Source organism: Cheilinus undulatus, linkage group 6 (genome assembly GCF_018320785.1).
Source record: "Cheilinus undulatus linkage group 6, ASM1832078v1, whole genome shotgun sequence".
Classification (NCBI taxonomy): Eukaryota; Metazoa; Chordata; class Actinopteri; order Labriformes; family Labridae; genus Cheilinus; species Cheilinus undulatus.
Genome location: NC_054870.1, coordinates 47,135,884 through 47,157,945, shown reverse-complemented (window position 1 = coordinate 47,157,945; position 22,062 = coordinate 47,135,884). Strand labels below are relative to the sequence as shown.

General features: G+C 37.6%; 1 protein-coding gene and 1 long non-coding RNA gene across 4 annotated transcripts in view; one reads left to right on the top strand and one right to left on the bottom strand.

Annotated features, from left to right (window-relative positions):
• LOC121510972 overlaps nucleotides 1-22,062 on the bottom strand; it is a 97,690-nt gene that overhangs the window by 64,088 nt on the left and 11,540 nt on the right. The window lies entirely within an intron of this gene.
• Nucleotides 1,182-17,392, top strand: fam83b (family with sequence similarity 83 member B). Its single transcript, XM_041789400.1, has 5 exons — nucleotides 1,182-1,294; nucleotides 5,812-6,287; nucleotides 10,685-10,849; nucleotides 14,082-14,206; nucleotides 15,382-17,392. Exons 2-5 carry the CDS (start codon nucleotides 5,838-5,840, stop codon nucleotides 17,390-17,392), a joined length of 2,751 nt encoding a protein of 916 aa, XP_041645334.1. The 5' UTR covers nucleotides 1,182-1,294; nucleotides 5,812-5,837.

Genomic DNA, 22,062 nt, shown 5'->3' with positions numbered 1-22,062 from the left:
GATTGCCATGTTTGCATGAGCATATCTTGAGGAGTTATACCATGATGATATCCTTCTCTATGCTACAATAAAATGCAAAGTAGCCATAAAACAAACACAAACTGTCCTTAATTGACCCTTTAGCCCTCAAGGGAATACTTTTGGTCTGCTGAAATGACAGGAGGCTGCAGCTTTCACCGTCAAAATGTGATAAACATAACAAGCAAGTTTCTTAAGAGGCTTAGTGAGAGCTGACCAGACAGGGTTATAACATTCCAAATGTCACCGGCATGAATGCATACTTGTTCTTAAGACCTCCTGAAAGCAAGAGTTTAAAACATAAAGGAAAGGAAGAATGCCATAAATCTCTGCTGACGTTGTCTGAGTTTTCAGACATGCTTCAAAGTAACAGAACATATCTGTTCTATCAAAGCTTTAGATAAACTTCAAATCTCATTCATATTTTAACCAAAAGCCGCAAGCATGTAAGACAGGGCACTGTCTAATTTTCACATTTACTTAGGAAATTTTGGTATTTGCTCTTTTCTGGTCATTTGAAACAAGAAAACTGACCAGAATAGGATACCCTGGGCTTAAAGTTCTGTTGAAGTTATATCAAAACAAGTTTCTAAGATCACTAGTTTAAAAATCTGCTAGCATGACAACCATAACCTCCAACTTGTCTTTTAGATTTACAAAGAAATCAGAAGTGCTTGTTCCTCCCTGCAGATGCAGCAACAGCTGTGTCCCTGTCACAGTTTGAAGAGCTCCACCCTGATATTTCAGCCACTTCTGAAGAAAGATAAGAGGGAGCAATGATCCCTCGTCTATTTCAGAGCATGTGTGAGTCTAAAGCAATCTTCATGCAACACAAAAATGCAGCCTGATTTGCTCATTTAAACCACTTTTTTCTGCTGACACAACAAAAGAGGAATGAATTTCCCAGCACTCTTGGATAAGTCTGGTCCACTAAAAGTGACGTACTCATCAAGGCGTCTTTATGTCTGTCATTATCTTGATTTTCTTCTGACTGAACTTTGTCCCTGAAGAGGGGAGGGGAGTGGCTTAACATCTCAAACAGGTTTACGGCTGCCTGTGAGCGAGTTTCAAGCCCGGCTGTTTTGCATGTCAAAACTGGAATCCACACCCTCTATCTGTAGACTGCTTGTCGTGTTGGGACACCTCCTTGTCTTTGTTCCTCCAGCTGCTAGACGGTAGCTCCTCTAAATATTGACCATAAGCTGAACACACATAGGTCTGAGAGGGATATTCTGGGAGCAGTCAAGAGGATTTTCACTCAATTCACAATCTAAATGTAAGTGATTATTGCTGAGCTGTGGATAGTGGTGTTGTGGAGGCTCACTGTGCTTTTAAAGCCTCAGAGTGTTCAGGAGAAGCAGCAGCGGCTCTGTGAGATAATTTCAGATTTGAAATGAAGTCTGTGGACAGCAGGAGATCAGAGATGCAATCTGTAAACATAAAAACACTATTTACACAAGATAGGGACATGCAGTGAAGGTTTTCATTACATGTATGGACATGGACAGACATACTGTATCTATTTAAATGATAGAAAGGCAAGCTTCCCAGGCTCTTTGATATTCAAAACTTGCATTAGCATCTCTGTTCATAAATGTTATCCACAAAGTGAATGAATGACAACTGTGGCTAGTTAATCATTTCTATCACAATGTTAAAGTCACTTGAATGTGAAAATATTGACACTGTCTTTCCCATAAAGCAGCTTAACAGCGCTTTAAAATCACAAAGTAAACTTGTTTGTCTGCTCTACAGACACTAAAGGCGTGTCAAATGTGACAGGTGACATGTCCTTTCCCTTAAAATGACAGGCTTGGGCATTTTAAATGTCACGGATGTTTTTTTTTTTTTTATTTCTCAGCAGTGGAGTTAAATGTCACCTATGTCAGAGTTTCTTCAACTCCTTGGCATTTCAAGTGAATTTTCTTGGATTGAGGCAATTTGAGTAATAATGTGAAATGAAATCTTAACAAGGATTCTTTCTCCTTTTGAATAAAATCAAACATTTGGAGAAAGCTTCTTCAAAAACTTTGTCAAATGAACATTTTGTTTCTTGATAAATTTTAAGTTAAACATCAGCTTTAAAAGCATGTATGCATTGTTTCGAATGAAATGGTGGCTAGTTGTGGGATTCTTTCAACCAGTCACAATTCTAATACTAATGTGACAACTTGATCCAGAATCAATTTTAAACACAATTGATTCCTTAAAGAAAATGAATTTCATATTTGTTATAAAGTGCTGCTTATTTCAGAACTTCTTCTGGTCTGCAGTGCCATGAGATGCTACAAAAATGTCACAATTTTACTGACATTAGGGCTGAGCTCTTTCTTTATTAGAAGTTTTTTTTTAATCAGCTGATAGAAAAATAGAAAAAAACCCAGGCAAACCTGAAATAAAAGTATGTATCTATGTTTAGTTTGCATGCTGTGGGCTTAAGCCATGACTCTGTATTCCACCAAGTCAAAAATGTACTTTAGACGAAAGAAACTAGGGTCCTACAATTATTTGAGAATAATTACGATTGTTCAAGAATTCTACAGATAAATAATAGTGATTCTGTCATGAATTGAAGTTTTTCTCCACAATAAAACAAATCTTTAAGCTTTGGCATTCAGAGTACTGCATTTAGTGAAATGCTGAGCTGACATAAGCGGTTTACTTTTCCACAAACATGATTAATTTAATTTAACCCCACCTTAACTTAGAAGAACTTTGCAGGTGCAGTGATGGCATTCACCCCCTGGCCATGTCCCATTTGTCATGCTTTGAGTCTTAGAAGTCAACAGGTTCAGTGTTTAGAAGTGATGAGTCAGTTTACATGATGAGGCTTGCTAACAGTGAATCTCATTTTATCAATTTAAATAACAGGTTCATAACAGTCTTATAGAGTATATGCATTGTGTGTTTTGGATGTCAACACACTGAGAAACAGACCTCTTACTGTTCTGCCTACATGTGTTTATATAGGTGTGATTGTGTGTATTTAGTGTGAGACACACAATCCCAAAGTAAACAAACACTAGGACATTTTAAAAAGTTACACAAAGTCATGTGAAGCTACTGAGAAAACAGCGACTAATGTTAAAAACAACAAGGGGGGCTCTCAGGGTTTGGGTTGTAAATGTTTTGACAGCCAGTGTGTAAGATGCAATTATTTTTTTCAAGCTGGCTGCTTCCTATGTAACAGTGTGAGCAATATGCCAGTATAAAATGCTGAGACATGTAAAGTCATTACAACCAGAGTAGCTGCCACCATCACACAATGCACATGACTGGGAAGTTGACTCTTGACATACACCATGATTGGGATGCAGTTTAAAATTTGCTTCCAAATACTGTGGATGTCAAGATGCCACTTCTTGACTGTGTGCTTGGATACATAGCAACACATGCCAAGCTGGAAGCACCACTCTTGAACTTTTTTCTCCCTCATTATGCCATAATCTTGAATTTAAAAAAATAAACCAATACTGTTAAATAGTTTTACACTGTTAAGGGCCGGTTTAATAAAAACAGACAACATGACCAGCAGATGTGGGCTGTGTGATTTGCAATCTGTGTGTCTGTACTTCACATCTATTGTGATGTAGAGGTAGGGTATCATTTGGAATTTTTCTGATGCTGGTACTAAATCTGTGCAGAACAGTGCCTGAATCAACACTTTTAGAACTGCAAAGGCAACATTAAAATTCAAATTGAGCAATATATTACACCTTAAAACTACATAAAAAACTAAATAAATTCATTGAATAAATAAAACCTTACCCATCTCCAACAAATTACATTTTTTACCCCTCTCACAGCCAAACTCCACTGTGTCCTTATTACTACTATTAGTAATATTTAACACTGAATGAATGAAAAGTCAGTCCCTCCTCTCAGCAATCTTGGCTTGTGCAGTAGATGAAACAGTGAAACCAAGCAGCACTTGACTTCCACTCCAATATATATCAGTGTTTATCAGAGGACAGGAGACACACACCGCAGACTTTTGCGCCACGAATGAATTTTAGAATCTGCATAATTTATTAGCAAAATCACGCTGCTCCTGGTGTGAACAGAAAGCAGGACAAAATTTGCCTCCCAATTATTCACATTTTCGTGCAATTTATTTGCATTGCCCTTAATGTGCAAAGGCTTTGGAGCCGCCAAACACCAGAAACAAACGTATAAAGGGCAAGAATCAGTGCTTAAAGTTCCTGCCATGTCTGATCTTCTACATAATTGGATCTCAACTGGTCTGGCCTCAGGACCCACCAGTCCATCTTATGACAGATCGCAAGCCAAGTTTCCAAAAAATCTTCGGCAAAGCGTGTTTAGTTAATGTAATATGTTGCAGTTTGGAGCATGAGTGGACCAAAACAGCTGATATAAAATTTTTAAAAAAAGGGACAAAACTCACAAATTTTATACCCTCTTTCCCCATCATTATGTGTCCATTTTTGCCAATTTCCTAAAGAACTTGTGAAATTACTTTATTATCATGGAAAAAGTATCTATTTATTGCCAAGAAGAGGAGATAAATTAGTTGAAATATTGATCAAACATTTAAATGTACCCAATTTCCAAGTAAAACAGGGTAAAAAAAAAAAAAAAACAAGTATCAATGCATGTCCACTAAGGACCCCAGAACTTTTTGTCACCTTTTTTTTTTTTCAGACAACAATTTGCGACCCAATGAAAACTGCTCCACAACCCACTTTTGGGTCCCAACCCATCAGTTGAGAACCACTGGTTTATATTATATATATATATATATATATATATATATATATATATATATTTTTTTTTTTTTTTTTTTTTTTTTTCTTTTACTAAGATGGGCTCTTCAATTCAGGCACATGAGCGAAGTGGAGACATTCCTCTTCAGCAAAAAGAATAATCCCATTCATGCTCTGCTGAACCAAAATGAGTGCAGGACTACATGAAGTTAAAGGTATTTTCTGCCTTTCTTTTGGACTCGTGGAAGGTTGTGCTGGAGTGGAGCAGTGACATAATGTGGCTCTGAAAGCTTTGTTTTGATTTGGTTTGGTAGGCATCAGATGTGTTACTTTGATGCAATGTTGGTACTGGACTTCAGTACTCATCCGTAATACAGTCTGAGAGTTCAACTACTGACTGATCAGTTGGCAGGATTGCAAAGTCTTCATTATCAGAATATTATCAGAATAAATACAGCAAAAATTGAGATAAATTTTTTAGTACATATCGCTCATCCCTAGTCTACATGGTGAAAGAAGGTGCTACTTAAGGAGCTACCAAACTGCACAGAAGCTGCACATTGTGGACTTTGCTGAATGCAGCAAGATTGTAAAACAACATCTTTTCTGGATTTTGAATCAGAACTACATTTTGTGGACAGTGGTTGATGTGTATATTTGCACACATCAAAAAATTAGACATGGGGTTAATGTTGGAGTGTTCATCATTCTTTCCTCTAATATGTCTTATCACCTTTAGAGCCTGTTATTAAGTGTTTCTTTGGAATGGTTAGTTAGTTACTGATTGTTCAGTTTGTATTTCCTGGTTTGGTTCTCAGGAATAGTTCAATTACAAGTCCAAACAGTCTCTTTTATTCTCCCCATTATAAGATATGTTAACAAATTTAACCTTTCCATGAATTGCACTGCGGTTGTGGTAGAGGGTTGTGGTTAGGATTAAAGTTACATCACCAACATCATGTTTGGCTTATAATTGGGCTCAACAGGATCTCAACAGCTTTCTCCTCCCTCTTATAATGTGTGCTCTGTGATACTCCATCAGTTTATTGATTTCTGTTATCTCTGACAGGCCCTAGAAAACGATATCAACGAGAGATGGAGTCTCCAGAGTTTTCCGGGTTATCTTCCTTGAGAGGGGATTTTAAACCCGAGGATTACATCAATCCACATTATAAAGAGTCCTATCGGCTGGCAATCGATCGCCTAGTGAGCGGTGGCAGAGACAGTTACCAGGAGTTCCTTAAGGGTGAGCGTATCGGGAGTTTCCTGTCAGAGGATGAGATTCTCTTCATCACTGAAAATTCAGAACAGCCTCCCCTGCAAAACCACGAGGACGAAATCAATGGATCACCAGACACACAATCATCTTCGGGGACGTACTGGCCTGTCCACTCGGATGTGGAAACACCAGATTTGGACTTAGGGTGGCCGGAAGTCATGCATGAAAATCTCCAGACTAATATAGATCTGCTGTTTCATCCACCTAGACAAAACAACCCCACGATCAAAGAGGTGATCAGGAAGCAGATTCAAGAAGCAAAACAGGTAAATAAAACCAGCCATCTGCTGAGATGTTCAACCTGTCAAATCCTCTCAGAGAAACAAATTGGCTCAGGCGTTCAGTTTTACTGCCTCATTACAAACATCGACGACTGGTATCACAAATATCTCTCCCTGTCAAGGCAGTTTCACAGACTTCTGTTCCTCTTAATTTCCACTTTTGAGGAGTGTCTAATAAAGTTGAAAAGGTCAGATCTGGTTTAGCAACTTAGTGTCATAAGACTAAAGTGTGAGAACTTTATGCATTACGTTAGGGAGTAGCTTCTTTCACACAATGACTCATTTATTTCCCTGTTCAGGCTGTTCTGAATCATATTGTAGTGTAGTAACTCAAAATGATTGTGGTTTCCATGCTTTCAGTATTCCCTTGCATTGTTACACCTTTAAACAGCTACAAAAGCTCTTAATTAAGTTCAATTACAAGGTGAGAAACTGACAGGTACAGTTTGTGGAACAAGGCTCCATCTCTTTTTACATCTTACAAAGAGCTCATTAAACCTTTCATCCTTCTCTGTAATTACAAACACTGCTGTGTGAAGTCAAACAATTAAAGACGGAAAATTTGCCATGAGTTTAAAGCTGCAGACTCTCATGTCAGCCAAAACAGATATTCTGAAGGGTCTGAAAGTTTGCTTTTTACATTCACATGAGCTCTACACCAGCTCTACAGTAGGTTCAACACAGCCTAATTTGAGAGCAGGTTCTACTTTACAGCAGAGTTAACGCTCTTCTAATATGAATTATGTTGCACTGGATGAGATAATTCCAATGTAGATCTGTGTTATTATCTAAATCTTAGACCTGCCTCCTAGTAGTCGTAAAATTCCTCAATAAATTCGGTTGTCATGTTCTATCTATTTGAAAGATGAGACAACTCAAGAAGATGATAAGTTGCAGAATGTTTTACCTTTTGTTTGGTGTTGTTAGTGTACACACTGTGATAGATTACAGCTCTCAGAAATGTCTGATGACTTTCTTGGGACTAAAGATTTTTTTCATGCGAGGAGATAAGACAGACTCAAGAAGTAGCACAGCAACAAACAGTGCATTAAATAAGCTTTTCACTGATTGGTTAAAATAAGTTAAAATATAAATAATACATCATTTTGATTAGTTTTAGACTTTCTGCTCTACTACTTAAAATGAACTTTGGTGCAACCACAGAATGGCCCAGGTTATGCTAGATATAACAAGTTTGAACATAGGGTTTATTGTGGACTTTGTACTGTAACTTCATGTGTTACTTACACATAGCTGCTGCAACAGGCTACTGCTATATTTTTCTGAATTTAACAAAATATAAGAATTACAGGACAAACTTTTCTGAGAGAATGAAACTCTCTGCTTTAAAGCTCTGTATTTTTGATACGAATAGTGTTGAAGTAAAGAAAGCGGCTACCCAGTTAGGGCTGCAGCAACAAATTGATAATGAAAACTAATGAAATAATTGCAAGAGGACGTAATAAAAGCAGAATCCCACTATATGAGTCTTTCATTCAAATCATATCTGCAGGCTGTTGCCATTAGTATGATCTTAAAGTGTTCATGTACTGCATGTTTGTAAGGAGGTAGGCAAAGTAGTAACACAGAAAATATAATTTTAATTTTCTAAAATAATTTATTATTATTTTTGTGTTTATTCTGTGGCATGTTCAAGTTATTTAATTTAACAGAGCACAAAAAATGTTTTGTTTTAGTTTTAAAAATACAGACATTTAAACTTTAACATTATTTTGACAGCTTTGGAATATCCATGTTAAATTTTTAATTAAGGGACAGTAATTCATAATTACAATTAACAGTGATACACAAAAACATTACAAACCTGCAACTACCTATTCTTCTTAGCTCCAAAACCCCAACCCTCCCCTTCTCCGTGGGTCTTTCTCTGCAATATGTAATTCAAAAGAGATCTTTACAATACATGCAAAACAAATTCATTACTCCATATTCCAACCGAATAACAAGGACAAAGAAAAAAAATGCTAGTACAGATAGCACTATAACTGTTACATCAGAGCTTACAGCATTCAATGCCCCAACTCTATTTTCAATCACAACACTACCTGCCAAATTTATGATATAAGATATTTTTAGCTGCAGTACATGCTGATAGCCACAACAACCTTTGTGTTTGGTTAAGATTATGCCCAGAAACATCATTCAAAGGATGAATGCATGCTTTTAAATGATGATTCTGGACAACTGACCTTTTAACCAGCTTGGCCCTCTCTGGTAACTGTTCAGACTCAGCTCAGACACATCTCTAGTTGCAGGGCTGCTTTCTGTATGAAATCAAAGAAAATACCCCTCGATTTGACTAACCGTTTAATTAACATTTAATTGGAGAGGAGGACGAAAGGGTAGCTCCAGGCAGGGTTTGACTGAACTGTGAGTTGATTGCAATGGCTGCCGCTTAGTGTCCGAGTTGGGAGGTAACAAAGTCTAAATACTAAATTAACATACTCAAGTTAATTTTTCAGGTAGCTGTTCTTTACTTGAGTGTTTATTTTTCTGGTGACTTTTTATCTTTACTCCCAACATTTGAACAAAAACATCTGTACTTTCTACTCCTTGCATTGTCAAAACAGGTACATTAGTTGTTTCAACCTAAATGGATGAATAAAAGCCTGAACCTAGCTCAGTCTGAAGCCGATGAACATCCATTCATAACTCTCTGCACCGCTGTGAGTGTATGTTGTCTGTCAATTTGTTTCAGGATGACATGACAAGTATGGTACTCAATCAGGTCATGCTTTTATTCTGAAATGTCTCTAGGAGTTCTCCGGTCATTGCAGTAACTTGCAAAGTTGCTTTGGTTTTTTTCAGCATCTGTGCTTAATGTTTGTTTCTTTTTTATTAAAACAAGAGCAAAGAATAGCGCTGAAAGCTTTTCATTGTGGAATAGGTGTTTTTACTTTTCTGCCAACCAGCTTCACTATAAGTTTGCGATCATTTCGAGTGGGAGTTGAGTTGTACTGTAAGCCGATAGCCGTTAGCTTGAATCTAGCTAGAAAAGTAGCAGTTTAATCAGACCTCAAACATATTTCCTTATCAAAACAAGAGCAAAGAACTACACTGTAAACTCCTCTTTAGGGAGAAGATGTTTCCTCCTATCCTCCTGATCAGTCTGGGTAAAAGTTTTATCCACATGATGCTCCACTGTTGACAGATGCAGCAGCATTTGCCTGTCAAACACACTGTATTCCTGGAAATGCACATGCGTACTACCTTATTTTGTCTTGTCGCTCTGTTTGGCCTGTCAGACTGAACTTTCCCCCAATCATCCTCTGGAATTTTTTTAAAGGTCCCGCACTGCCCAAACACTTTCTATGGGCGTTTTCCCAGATGAATGTGAAATATATCCAAATATATCCATTTGACTTAACTGAAGGCAATATTCTAAGGATTTTTTATTGACTAAAAATGGACTTAAATCTTTTTAAGTATTTGTTGACTTAGGGCACATTCACGGACCAAACAAGTGGATTCTGGTCCGCTGACAAAAAAACAGGGGATCTCGGTCCACTTCCAGACAAACCCTGGTGTGGTTAGTTTCAGGTGTGAAGGCAAACTTTGGTTCACCAACTTGTGAACTACAGATAGGAGGTGGCATAAAGTGTAATGATATAATATATAATTCAACACACGTTAGACTCTGACATCAGCTGGCGTCTTGTTAATTCAGAACAACAGATTATTTTCTCACAAGAGCATCTTTTACTTCCAAGGGTAATGATCTTATTGATTAAAAAAGAAAATGAGCAGAAACTCATTTTCTCATTTGAATGCATCATGCTTCCATAAAAACATAATTACAAAAGAAAAACATTTCTTCTGAGAAAGAGGCAGACGTCCCTGAATAGAAACCTTAAGAGGGATATTCAAAACCAGAGTGTGCTGAGTAGGGACAGTGAGCCTATACTGAAAGAATATAATATCAGCTACAGCCCCCTCCTTGTTAAAATATAGGGTTTTAAAAATAGGTTTTTAAATACTTCCTAATTCCTAATTATCTTTGATTCATCTTGAACTTTATAAATGAATTTCACCTCCATCTTTTTTGCTCTTCTGCTTACAAAATGTGAGGATGTTTCTAAATGACAAAAACTCTATTCTGTTATATGAAAACACACAAGGTCTGGTTCAATAATAGCTGGCTCACTTCTACAGTGGGTTCACTAAAACAACTCAGCCTGTCTCCTGCTAATATTAACAACTGGTTCTTGGTACCAATCAGTTTGATTTCACCTGTACATTGATGTGAGTCTGTTCTTAGACTCTGACAAAAAGCATCAACATGTGAAAACTATTAAAATACATTAACTGACTGTTGCTGTTTTTTCACACTGACCTGATAATAATTTCTTTTTTCTGTGAAGGTAATCGGAATTGTGATGGACATGTTCACTGATGTAGATATATTCAAAGAAGCAGTGGATGCATCTGTACGAGGAGTTCCAGTCTACATTCTTTTAGACCACTTCCATCTGAAAAACTTCCTCACTATGGCTGAAAATCAAGATGTAAAAATTCAACAGCTCAGAGTAAGTAGATTTGTGAAAATGTCAGCAATTTTTAAATGATTTTAGAGTTTGTCCAGGTTCACATTTTGTTACTAGAGCAGTGATATCTCAGCAGACGACTAAAGTGAGCCACAGCAACAACATCAGCTTGATTCCACTGCTTCCTACTACAATGTCCAGTCAGCTAATGAGTGATGCTTTGCAAAGTTTTCTGTCTTTTTACCCTCATAACCTGTCTCTATTATTTACTTATGTTGACACGAAGAGGAATGGGGGAAATCATTTGTTCATTTAATATTTGATTGATAATTGAGAAAAATGGCTTATTTGTTCTACAAACCCAATCAAACAATGAAAAAAACAGCTTTTTTGGTTTCTAAAACAAACTCAAATGAACAAGAGACAACTCTTTTTTACATTTTTGATATTTATGATGGGATCAATGAATAGAACATGAAAACTTACAAGAAGTAAATTTGATTTCATTATTCATTTGCGTAATTCAGTGCAGGTGTTGTGCTCTGAAAAGCATCCTGAGAATAACATGCCCATCACTGAGGAGCTCATGTCTACTGTAATGATACACGGAGCACAAAAGCCAGCACTTATTTTTGAAGACAAACAGCATCATCATCCTTATCTGAGTACTGCTGCTGTTTCTACGTCATGAGGGTGACAGAATGTGTGTTTTTAAAAGAACATTTTCATACTCCTTTTTTATTTTTTTTACTTTTTTTGACTGAACACATATAGCTAAATTAAAACTTTTCCCCATATTTGATTGTGTTTGAGCTATGTGCAGCACACATTACAGCCAATGAGATTGACTACAATAAAACACCTGTAGGCCTGTAGCTAAAATGAACATGTTAATTATAACAATGTGATGCACACTTTTTTCTTGGGATGCTTTTCTGAACATGTCAGCTAGACCAAGTTACACAGAGTGCAATAAAATTAAATTGACTGCTTGTGGCCACTGTTTTATATTCAGTTCTTTAATCCCAAAGTAAATATCAAACATTAAAAGACAAACCGTTTGCTGTTTATTTTATTTCATTTCCTTTCAGAAACGAAAGACAAGCAGTTTTTCATTATTTGATTTGGTTTCAGAAACAAATAAATGAAAAATGTCTCCTTTTTATTTTATATATAATTGATATGTTGTTCAATTATAAATCATATATCAACTGAATGAGTGAGTGATACACAGATTGAAGGAGATCTATAATGTGTGTGAGGGGCTGTCCTATGGGGGTATTTGGTTTATATAGTAGTGCATAATGTTTTGCTCTGACTTTTGTTAGCAGAAACAAAACTTTTGCCAGCTCATTAAAGGCTCATCAGTACAAACCACCACACCTCAATTGCTCTACCTTCAAATTAAAAGCACAAGATGCAGTACTGTTCAGAAAGGGAACTGGAAATTTACAAAGCAAAACAGTAAATATATAATAAAAGCAGTGAGGAAAGTGAGCATATGACAATGCACAATGTTTGCACAGTGTATCCTAACAACACGAGTGTGCTGTGTCCAGGTGACTGCAAAAACAGTTAGCACAGATAGGGATAAGGATAACCACTCTAGAGCTCTCAAAGCACCAAGAAATGTACAGAATGTACAGAAAACAAGTTGTAATTGTTGTACTACAGTTATTTATAAAGATTTGACTTTGGGATGCTCAATATTATCTGTACTGTATTGGTAATAGCAGCTGTCAGCTTATAAAGTTAGATATCAGTATTGGGAGGTAAACAATTTTAGCCAATGTTTGCAGCAGGTATATCAGCAATATGATACAATCTGATACAATACAATTAGGGATGCACAATATTATCGGTTTAATATTGGTATCAGCAGTTATAAGCTGAGATAGTGAAATATCAGTATTGGCAGATGTTAAAATTTCTGTCAAAATTTACAACCTGTGTTTTGTCTATAAAAATCTGCCTCAAACTGCCGTAAATATTGGCCACACAAACAAATAACAGTGGAGTTTTATGCCAGACCAACAGACCCACTTCAGCTGAGGTCCTTTTCTTCATTCATTACCCTTTCTTACACTTTTTGTTCATCCTCAAACTTTACTTCATGCTTAAAGGACTGAAGTTTTAGGTCTGAACTACATCTCAGTATCAGTATTGATATCAGCTAAATATTATTATGTAAATACTGGCAAAAAAAATATATATATATTGTGCATCCCTAGATACGATGCACTTAATTGTCCCCTTTGGGAAATTTGACTGACTTCAGCTGACATCAGAACCAAAATAATAATAAATTAGAACAACAGGCACAACAATCCATCTATATACAAAAAACCCACAAGATTACAGATTAGCACATACCAATAAAGAAGCATGCACCAAAGAGGACCAGACCAACAGCCCACATATTTTGGACATACCCATATTGCATAAGATAGGATAGAACTATTAAGTCAGAGTAAAAAATACAGCCTTTGCTGTAAATGAGACACAAATTATCAGCATGGGTTTCCCATCTAATTAGGTTATCTACATAAACGCCTAGGTACCTGTAAGAGCTGACCTGGTGGATTTTGTCACCATGAATCATGGTATCATACAACAAGCCCTGAAAATCCATGAACAGACAACTGTACCATCAGGTTTAGGTGGTTGTCTAGGGCGCCACACACAACTGTCTACTCCTATCTCAGCTCTGCTTGACTCAGCTTCTCTTTGCATGAGAAACATTTGCTGTTTTCTACAATAAAAAAAGATGTGTTCATAGGAGAATCTATATCAGCTCAAATGAGTTTGGACATTTTGGCATACTGGATATCAGTAAAAGTCCAATACTGTGCATTCCTGTTTTCACTACCATGATATGATGTGTAACTGGTATTATCTAGATGTGATGGTTGGCAGATTTTGAAAGAGCCAGGCCACCTGTTTGAATTTCAAATGTTGATTAGTCTTTTTAATCCAGCTGACAAAATTCTTAAGTAAAATCCAAACCTGGTTCATCCTGTTTTGGGTGGGTCAGAGTTATTCATCTGGGCAGGAGATGTGACAGGTTCAAACACACCCTGTCCATTGAGTACACATCACATGTCAGATCCAACAACTAGCAGCAAAGTGCTTCAACAAATACAATCTAAATTCTTAGAATGATATAATCTGCACAGTACATCATTTTCTTGGGTGTTTATGAGTTGACTGACATATTTTCACCTTCTGCTGTGTTATTTTTCTAAAATTTTCTTGTCATTGCTTTTACCAACAGAACATGAGGGTGCGTACCGTGAAGGGTCAAGATTACCTCTGTCAATCAGGAGCTAAATTTCATGGTGCGATGGAGCAGAAGTTTCTTATAGTCGACTGCCACACGGCCATTTACGGCTCATACAGGTAAATGAAACTACAGTACAACAAGAGCAGTGGTTAGGATCAATAAGGTGAATTAATCTTCAAAGCAAAGCTCTACATTTATGTTCACTCTGTAGAAAATGTCTGTCCTGTTTCTCTCGTTGATGGCTTTCACAGTCTTCAACCCCATTTCCAAAATAATGGGATGTCATGTACATAAAAATAAAATGTGATTATGCAAAAATTTGAAACCCCATATTTAGTTGAACATAACAAAGATATATCAAATGTTGAAAGAGATTTCAAAGAAAATTATGTTTAAATTTGATGCTAGCAACATATTTCAAAGAAGTTGGGACAGGGTCATAATTACCACTCTGTTGCATCACTATTCCTGTGACCTTCCCTTTGTGCATGTTTTGAGAACTGAGGAGTGCTGTTTCTGTTATGTTGACAGTGTAACCTTTACCATTTTTTGAGTTAGTATGAAAGCTGCTCAGCGATGAGTAGTGTTTTTTGACAATGGAGTCTCTAAATGTTCAATATAGTCTGTTTTAAATGCAGTGCCATCTCAGGGCCATAGGATCACTACCACCCAATGACTGGTTTTCTGACCTTGTGACCTGCATTCAGAGATTTCTTAGGATTCTCTACATTTTTTTTCAATGCTATAATGTACTGTATTAAAAATCCAGATTTCTTGCAGTTTATTTTAAAGATATTATTACACTGTTGCATTATTTGCCACAGTCTCATAGTCTTACACACTGTAGCGAGCCCTCTCCTAACTTACTTTTAAAGACTTAGCTTCTCTGAGATGCTCTTTCAACAACCAACCACGCAATTCACAGGAGATCACAAGGTGAAATAGATAAAGGAATCAATAAAAAACTGCATCAATACGAGGAATCGATGATGGCATCATTATCAATAAAATCGCAACGATTCCCATCCCTAAAAAATATTAGTGTCAACATTGTCCAAATTGTTATTAAACATTGGCATCTGTATCAGTTCTGATTTTTTCAATCAGTGCATTACTAGTAAACACATAACATCTGCTTATAAGTCACGCATACTTTCTATAATTGTGTATACCAACTGGATTCCAGGTTAAATCTAACAACAAGACATAAAGCTGCTTTTTTAAAGTGTTCACTTATTATGTGGATGTTTTCTCTGTTGTAATAAACATTTTAATATTTTTTTTGTTTCAGCTTTTCTTGGTCTTTTGAGAAGGTCAATCTGAGCATGGTGCAAGTCATCACAGGACACCTGGTGAAGTCCTACGATGAAGAGTTTCGAACGCTCTACGCCCGCTCACAGGTCCCAGCTGAACTGTGCCCAGCAGAGGGACTGTTTCAACGAAACGGGTCATTGGGGAGACAGGTTTTACCAAAATCTCATTCAGCCCAAAAAATTGAGCGCAGGGACCAGCTGAGGCATACACTAGACACGGTCTACAGGAAGACCTGTGAGAAGAATCTGGGCACAAGAGACTTTGAAGACAGGCTCTTTGAAGAGGACACCAACAAGCTCAGGCCACTGATCGAGAATGGGGTCAGTGGTCCAAACCAGATGCCACCATTTCAGTCTACAGAGGCCATGAACATCTTGAAAAGACACAGCTATGCTGGTGAGAGAGAGGGTGGCTATGTGCCACAAAACATCAGAGCAAGAGCGAGCAACTGGAATATCTCCAGAGATCCAGGAAATGGATTCAAAAACTACCCAGTGGACAATTACTCTCAAGTCCCACACTTGTATAGAAACCAAAACATGCGTCAGTCTTACAACGACAACCTGGTTATCCCCATTCAGCAGAACATGCCATCAATAGAGAACACGTCAAAGTCGTTCATGCGCAATTTGAGAATTGATTCCTACCTCAAAAACCCAGACGTCCCATACAGAGACTCGTGTGAATATTTAGACCATGAACCAACAGACAAAGCTAGCTCTTTCATGCAGGGAAGAATGAGGACATCCCTTGCTTTTAGGTCCACAATACCAGAGCAAATGGAGGCAAACAGACATATAAACAACTCTACTTATGTCAACCCTGCAGCAACACAAAACACTCCTTTGCACTATTCATCCATGCAGTGGAACCCAACACCACCTGCAGAAAACAGAATGAGTCATGATGAGTTCATGTTAAAGAGGCAAAGTCTGCAGCTTCTGGATGACAATCGGCATACCCCAAGCTATGGTAGACAAAACTCATACTCGTCTATGTATTCTAGTCTAAATAGACCTAAAGGTGGGCACATGATGAAAAACCCAGATATCATGACCGACAGTTGGAATAAAAGGCACAGTGTGGCAGATCCGAGATCAAACAGTGAGTACTCAAAAGAACCTACATCCCACGTGTATGGAGCTTATGCAAGGATGCAAGCAAACCGAAGCACAACAGGGATCAATGCACAGAATGGTGGATACGTGTCAAATCTGAATGAGGATCAAAGGTCTGTGTCTCATTATGATGTCAAAAGTATCACAAGCACAAAGAGCCCCAGTACTCCAAGCTGGCAGGAGCCTCCATTAAGGACCGTTTCTGCAGCAGCTCTGGATCTAAATAGCAAAGAGGAAAGTGGTAAATCCCACCACAATGGCTCTCACCATTTCCTAAAGAAGAGCACCAAGAAAATTAAATCATTGTTAAACATACCAGAGAAAAAGGAGGGCTCCTTGAGTAAGTTGGAAACACAGAGCTGGAAGTCTGGTACAAGCACAGACACCATAACAGCTGAAGATGAAGAGGAGACGTCCCAGAGAGAAGGAAAACATCGCCAAAGCACCACCAACTCTGGCAAGTCTCCCTCAGGACAAAGGAGAACCCTCCTGGAGGACAACACTCTAAAACCTTCAAAACCTCGATTTGGAACTGAAGAGCAAAGAAACCCACCGCAGACCTTTCTCCCCAGAACAGCTTCTTCCCCAGTTCATGACAACAGCACTGACAAAGGAGGGTGGAGCAGAGAGCGCAGTACTGAGACTCGCTTGTACAGCAGATTTGAGCCTTTCTGCTCCCTGGACAAGAATCAGCCTCAACGCTCTGCACACAGTTTTAAAAGCACACTCACTCAGGACAAACATAAAGGCCTTCCAAAAGTAGAGTTTTCTACTGATCACAGCCTGAGCCAGGCCTCACGAGGGCATCATGAAAATAAGCTGGAGAAGTTCATTCATCGAGTAGGAAACCTCATACACAAGAACAAGTAGTGACACTACTGTTACAGAAGACTTAACCTTCAGAGTTTACTTGTGTGTACTCTGGTTATTTTTTTGTATGTTTATGTTTGTCTAGCTTGTCTATATTCTGTGTTTACTATGTAGCTGTTTACATTTCGACCTTAACTTGTTATTTTGTACAGATGCACTACTGAATAAGATTGCACAGAGAATATATTGTGAAAACATGCAGCAGGGCTTACAATACTAGTCTTAAATATACCAATTTTAATCTTTTTATGTCTGTTTTACTGTTTTTCACTGGTATCAACCTGTAGCAATAAATTCAAATGCCATCAACAAACCTTGCTGAAGTAGAGTCAACATGTCAAAGACATATGTAATTTATGTCTGCAAGGCGTCTGCATACCAAGGCAATGCTGTCATATTCAAAGGATCACTCTACACTGTACTGTGTAAAGTCAAGGTGAAGGTGATTCAAGCTAAACACCACTCCATGTGCTGGAAATACAAAAACATGCCTTTATATTCATGTTTTACTAAGAGGTCTTTGAATGCTATGGGGGTTACAATAGTTTTGCACAATATGTTTTGTATATTCACAATATATTTTTATAAGTTTTTCATGGACTTTTAGAGTAAACTAAGCTCACTTCTTCTATTAAATCATTTGTAAACTGCAGGTTTGCATAAGAAAATATGCATTTGTGAATTTCCCTTGCCTAAGCTATCATCTATACACATGGTTCCTACACACTTTTAAAAATCCAATTTAACAATTTTATGACCTTTTTCAGACCTGAATTGAGCAAAATGAATACCCCTCTCTGCATGGCAAACAGTCCTAAATGAAAGGCGAGGGAGACTTCTCAGTACACCGGACCAGGACTAAATTTTCTGATTAGATACACTATGAAATGTCAAATAGTTTAGAGCAGGGGTACTGAACTTTATTCTACCCATGAGCCCCATTTTCCTAAAAATACAAAAACGTGAATATAAGGTAGATCTATGGATCAACTGATCCAAAGTAAAAATGATATGTAACAAATAAGGGTTAATGCCCGATGAGGTGTCCATGACCTGGAGGCCTGAACCGTCTGATGCGCAGCGGCCTCCAGTTGCCTCTCCTGAGAATAGTTTATAGAAGTTAGAACAGGAGAGAAGGGAGTTATTTTTTTCACCTCTCAGTGTTAAGGTGAGCCTGGGAACAAGTCGTACATCGAAAATAGGAGATAAGACTGTCTTGCGTTACTGGTCTTAAACCTGGAGTCTGTCATTATATTTATGTCAGTTAAGTGATGGTTGATGCCGGCCTGCAGGCTCCTAGGCTGGTGACGCTGTACTCCCTGCTCAGAAAGTAGAACTGCTTCAGGTTGCTACGGTTACTACTATCATGTAACAGCTACGGCACATTAATTTGGAACAGTGTAATGATTTTTTTACTGGAACTACTTGTGAAGTTCAAAAGGTGTCCATATATCAAAAGTTAATGGACACTAATAGAATTACCAGAGCCAATCAGATTCGAGTATACACAAAGACCATGGTATAATGAATGGGTGGATTATTGTGGGGTTACATGGTATGCAAAAAGCTACACAAAGATGTCTGTATAGTGTCAGAAGAAACGATATGTCACTGATAATGAGCATATTTTTTTTTAATTTACGTAATTTCCAACTGGTCAAGGATCAAGGATATCTTTATTATCCTCGAGGGGCAATTTGCTTCACAGCCAGCAGTACCGTACAAGCAATTCACTCACAATAGGAATAAAATAAAAGTTCATACACATAGGAAACATTTAAAGACACAGAAAACAATGGCAATGGCATCAAAATAAATAAGTCATGGTCAAATTTCACCTTGAACTATTTAAAAGGCTAATGGCAGTTGGGATAAAAGAATTCTTCAGTCTGTTTTTCTTGCATGATGGAAGGAAGGGAGCAGTGTGAACTCCTTAAAGAGTGGATGGTCTGGTTCACCAAGGATGGACTGGGCTTTTTTAAGAGATCTGAGTTTGAATATGTCAGTCAGATCACTCAGAGTAGTGCCTGCAATTTTGCAGCAGGTTTTAACTAAGCCTAGCAGCCGATTTTTGTTTTTCAGATTAAGTGAACCATAAAAACAGATAAAAGAGAATGTAAGAACAGATTCAATAAAACAGGAATAAAACATTTTCAGAAAAACACTGTCCACGTTAAAATTCCTAAGCTTGCGATAAAAATATAATCTTTGGTTAATTTTCTTGCAGACAGCGTCTACCTGAGGCTCAAAGCTCATTCTGTCATCCACAACAGTACCCAGGTATTTATACTGGCTCACTTTCTCCATGGACTGTCCATTAATCAACAAAGAAGAAATGGCAGTGGGATTCTTCCTAAAATCCACAGTTATTTCTTTTGTTTTTAAAACATTAATCTTTAAAAAGGATTTGTCGCACCATTCAAAAAAATCCATTAAAATGGGACCATGATCTAGATCATCGTTAGAGAGAAGTGACGCAATCACAGAGTCTAAAGACTTGTTTGGACAAGTTTCACTAGATATTACATCATCTCAACATGTGATCTGTGTGTGTAAGGCTCACTGATGATGTCACATATCGCAATATTCATCATAAAATACAAGTGTGGAGAACATGGCAGGAAGTCACTTAATAAAAATGCTATTATGAGGGCATAAGGCATAAGATGCTTCATTGTGAACACAAGACAGCACACCTGAATGAATGGACTTACTGAGGAGACGTGGGTTGAGTATCACTGCTTTACAGTAACAAATTTTTTGCCATAAATGTCCAAATTTGATGATTTCTGGCACGCTGAATGCCTCTATTTTATCAGTACCCCATATGGTAATATTCATAATAACGAATTTTAGCAGGTGTGCTCAGCTGATAATAAACAGTTTCATTATCAAGGAGAAATACGTTTCTTTGTCTGTAAGACCCGTTATAATCAGGGTAAGCTAAATGAATTTGAAACTTGGTAGCCCCGAGATCAGAGAGGTGGACCAGTGTTTTACAGAAGTAAAGAGTTTATTTACAGCAAGAACTATAAAATCAGTGAAGGGATAGGGATTTAAGGATACACTCAACCCACAATTCCATTCTAATCCCATGACGTTTACAAGCGGAGTTAAAGGCAGACAGCACCACCTACTGTTCAAACAGAGTATCGATACACAAGCCTGACTGTTTGTTTTAAATCCCCCTTTATTTGCATCGATTTTTAGCCAATTCCGTAGCATGCTAACTCTTCTTGCCTCACTCTCCCCGCATCAGTGACTGGTTTTAGAGATTTTTCAGATTTGTGGTGTTTTTGCCATTCACATATCGAAATACTGTTCATTAACTGGTCAATAATGCATGCGTGATGCATCTCCCGGTATGACAGTTTGCTGATTTGTTACTGTGAGATTGCTATTTTCTCTAAAACCTAACAAGCCATAGTGCAAAATAGCAATTTAAAAATTATATCCTGGTGAATTATCCTTCAGAGAGGTAGGATGCAGACACTAGGGAGCGAGTATGAACACAGACAGAGAACTTTGGTGATGCTCACTGTGTCGTCACATCGCAGCTTCCGTTATTCCGCTGTTTTCCGGGGCAGTCTTTAATGACCATGAATGTGGCTGAATACATTTCTTCCTCTTTTCTTATACTATTTTGCTTATATCTCTTAAGACTAAAGGCTCTTCTCCGAGCTCCACTCAAACTGGGGGGGTGCAGCTGATACAGACAGGTTATGTCAAGGCACAACTGCTGTGAATGCTGTTTATTGTCAGCTGGACAAACATATGCACGAAAAACAATGATTGACCTAAAATAATTTCGGCTATTAACCAAAATTTGGATAATGGCATGTCTAAGTCAATGTGCTTTGTAAAATTTCAGACCTGTCACTAGAGGTTGTAAGTTTTTAAGGCCTTAAATTTCAAATTTCTTATCTAAGACTTTTATCCATGGGAACCCTGTATACAAAGTTCGTGTTGTATAAACACAATGCTTTTCTTGACGTAAAATGCAATGAGAACTGAGAGCAGTATGAAAGAAGATACTTACCATATCCTCAGTGGCTCCTCAGGAAGGACTCGGGTATTGTTTCTTTCATTGTCAAGGTGACAGTCCCAAAGGAAATAGAAAAAGCATTGCATGGCATTCAACATATTTACACAAATAAATATAATGGTGATGTGCAATTTTTCCTGTACATTTCTGACATATGAACCATTATGAAAAAGGATGTCATTAAAGAGTATTTTCTCCATGACTGCAAACAAGCAGCTAACCATTCACTGCAGAAGATGATGGTACAATCCATTTTCAGAAAACTTCTTTAAGAAACTGTTTGCCTGATCTTACCTTTTAAATTATCAATACAACATAGAACAATTATGAGAAGAAGAAGCCTCAACATACAGATACAAGGCAAGCAAAACAGAAAATCAAGGGTGCATGTAGTCACCAAAATTAAGAATTGAAAAAAATGGACACACTCAAAACATTGCACTGCACTCTTTATGTAACCGCGCCAAAATGGAAAAACAATTTTTATAGGAATCACTTAGTGTGTTTACATGCACAGCAAAGCTTAGCTATGGTTATGGCTGGATTATGACAATTAACTGGCAAACTGTCCATATTCAAACTCAGTTCAACTGTTGGCATAGATAAGCGGTTTTCAAAGTGTGGG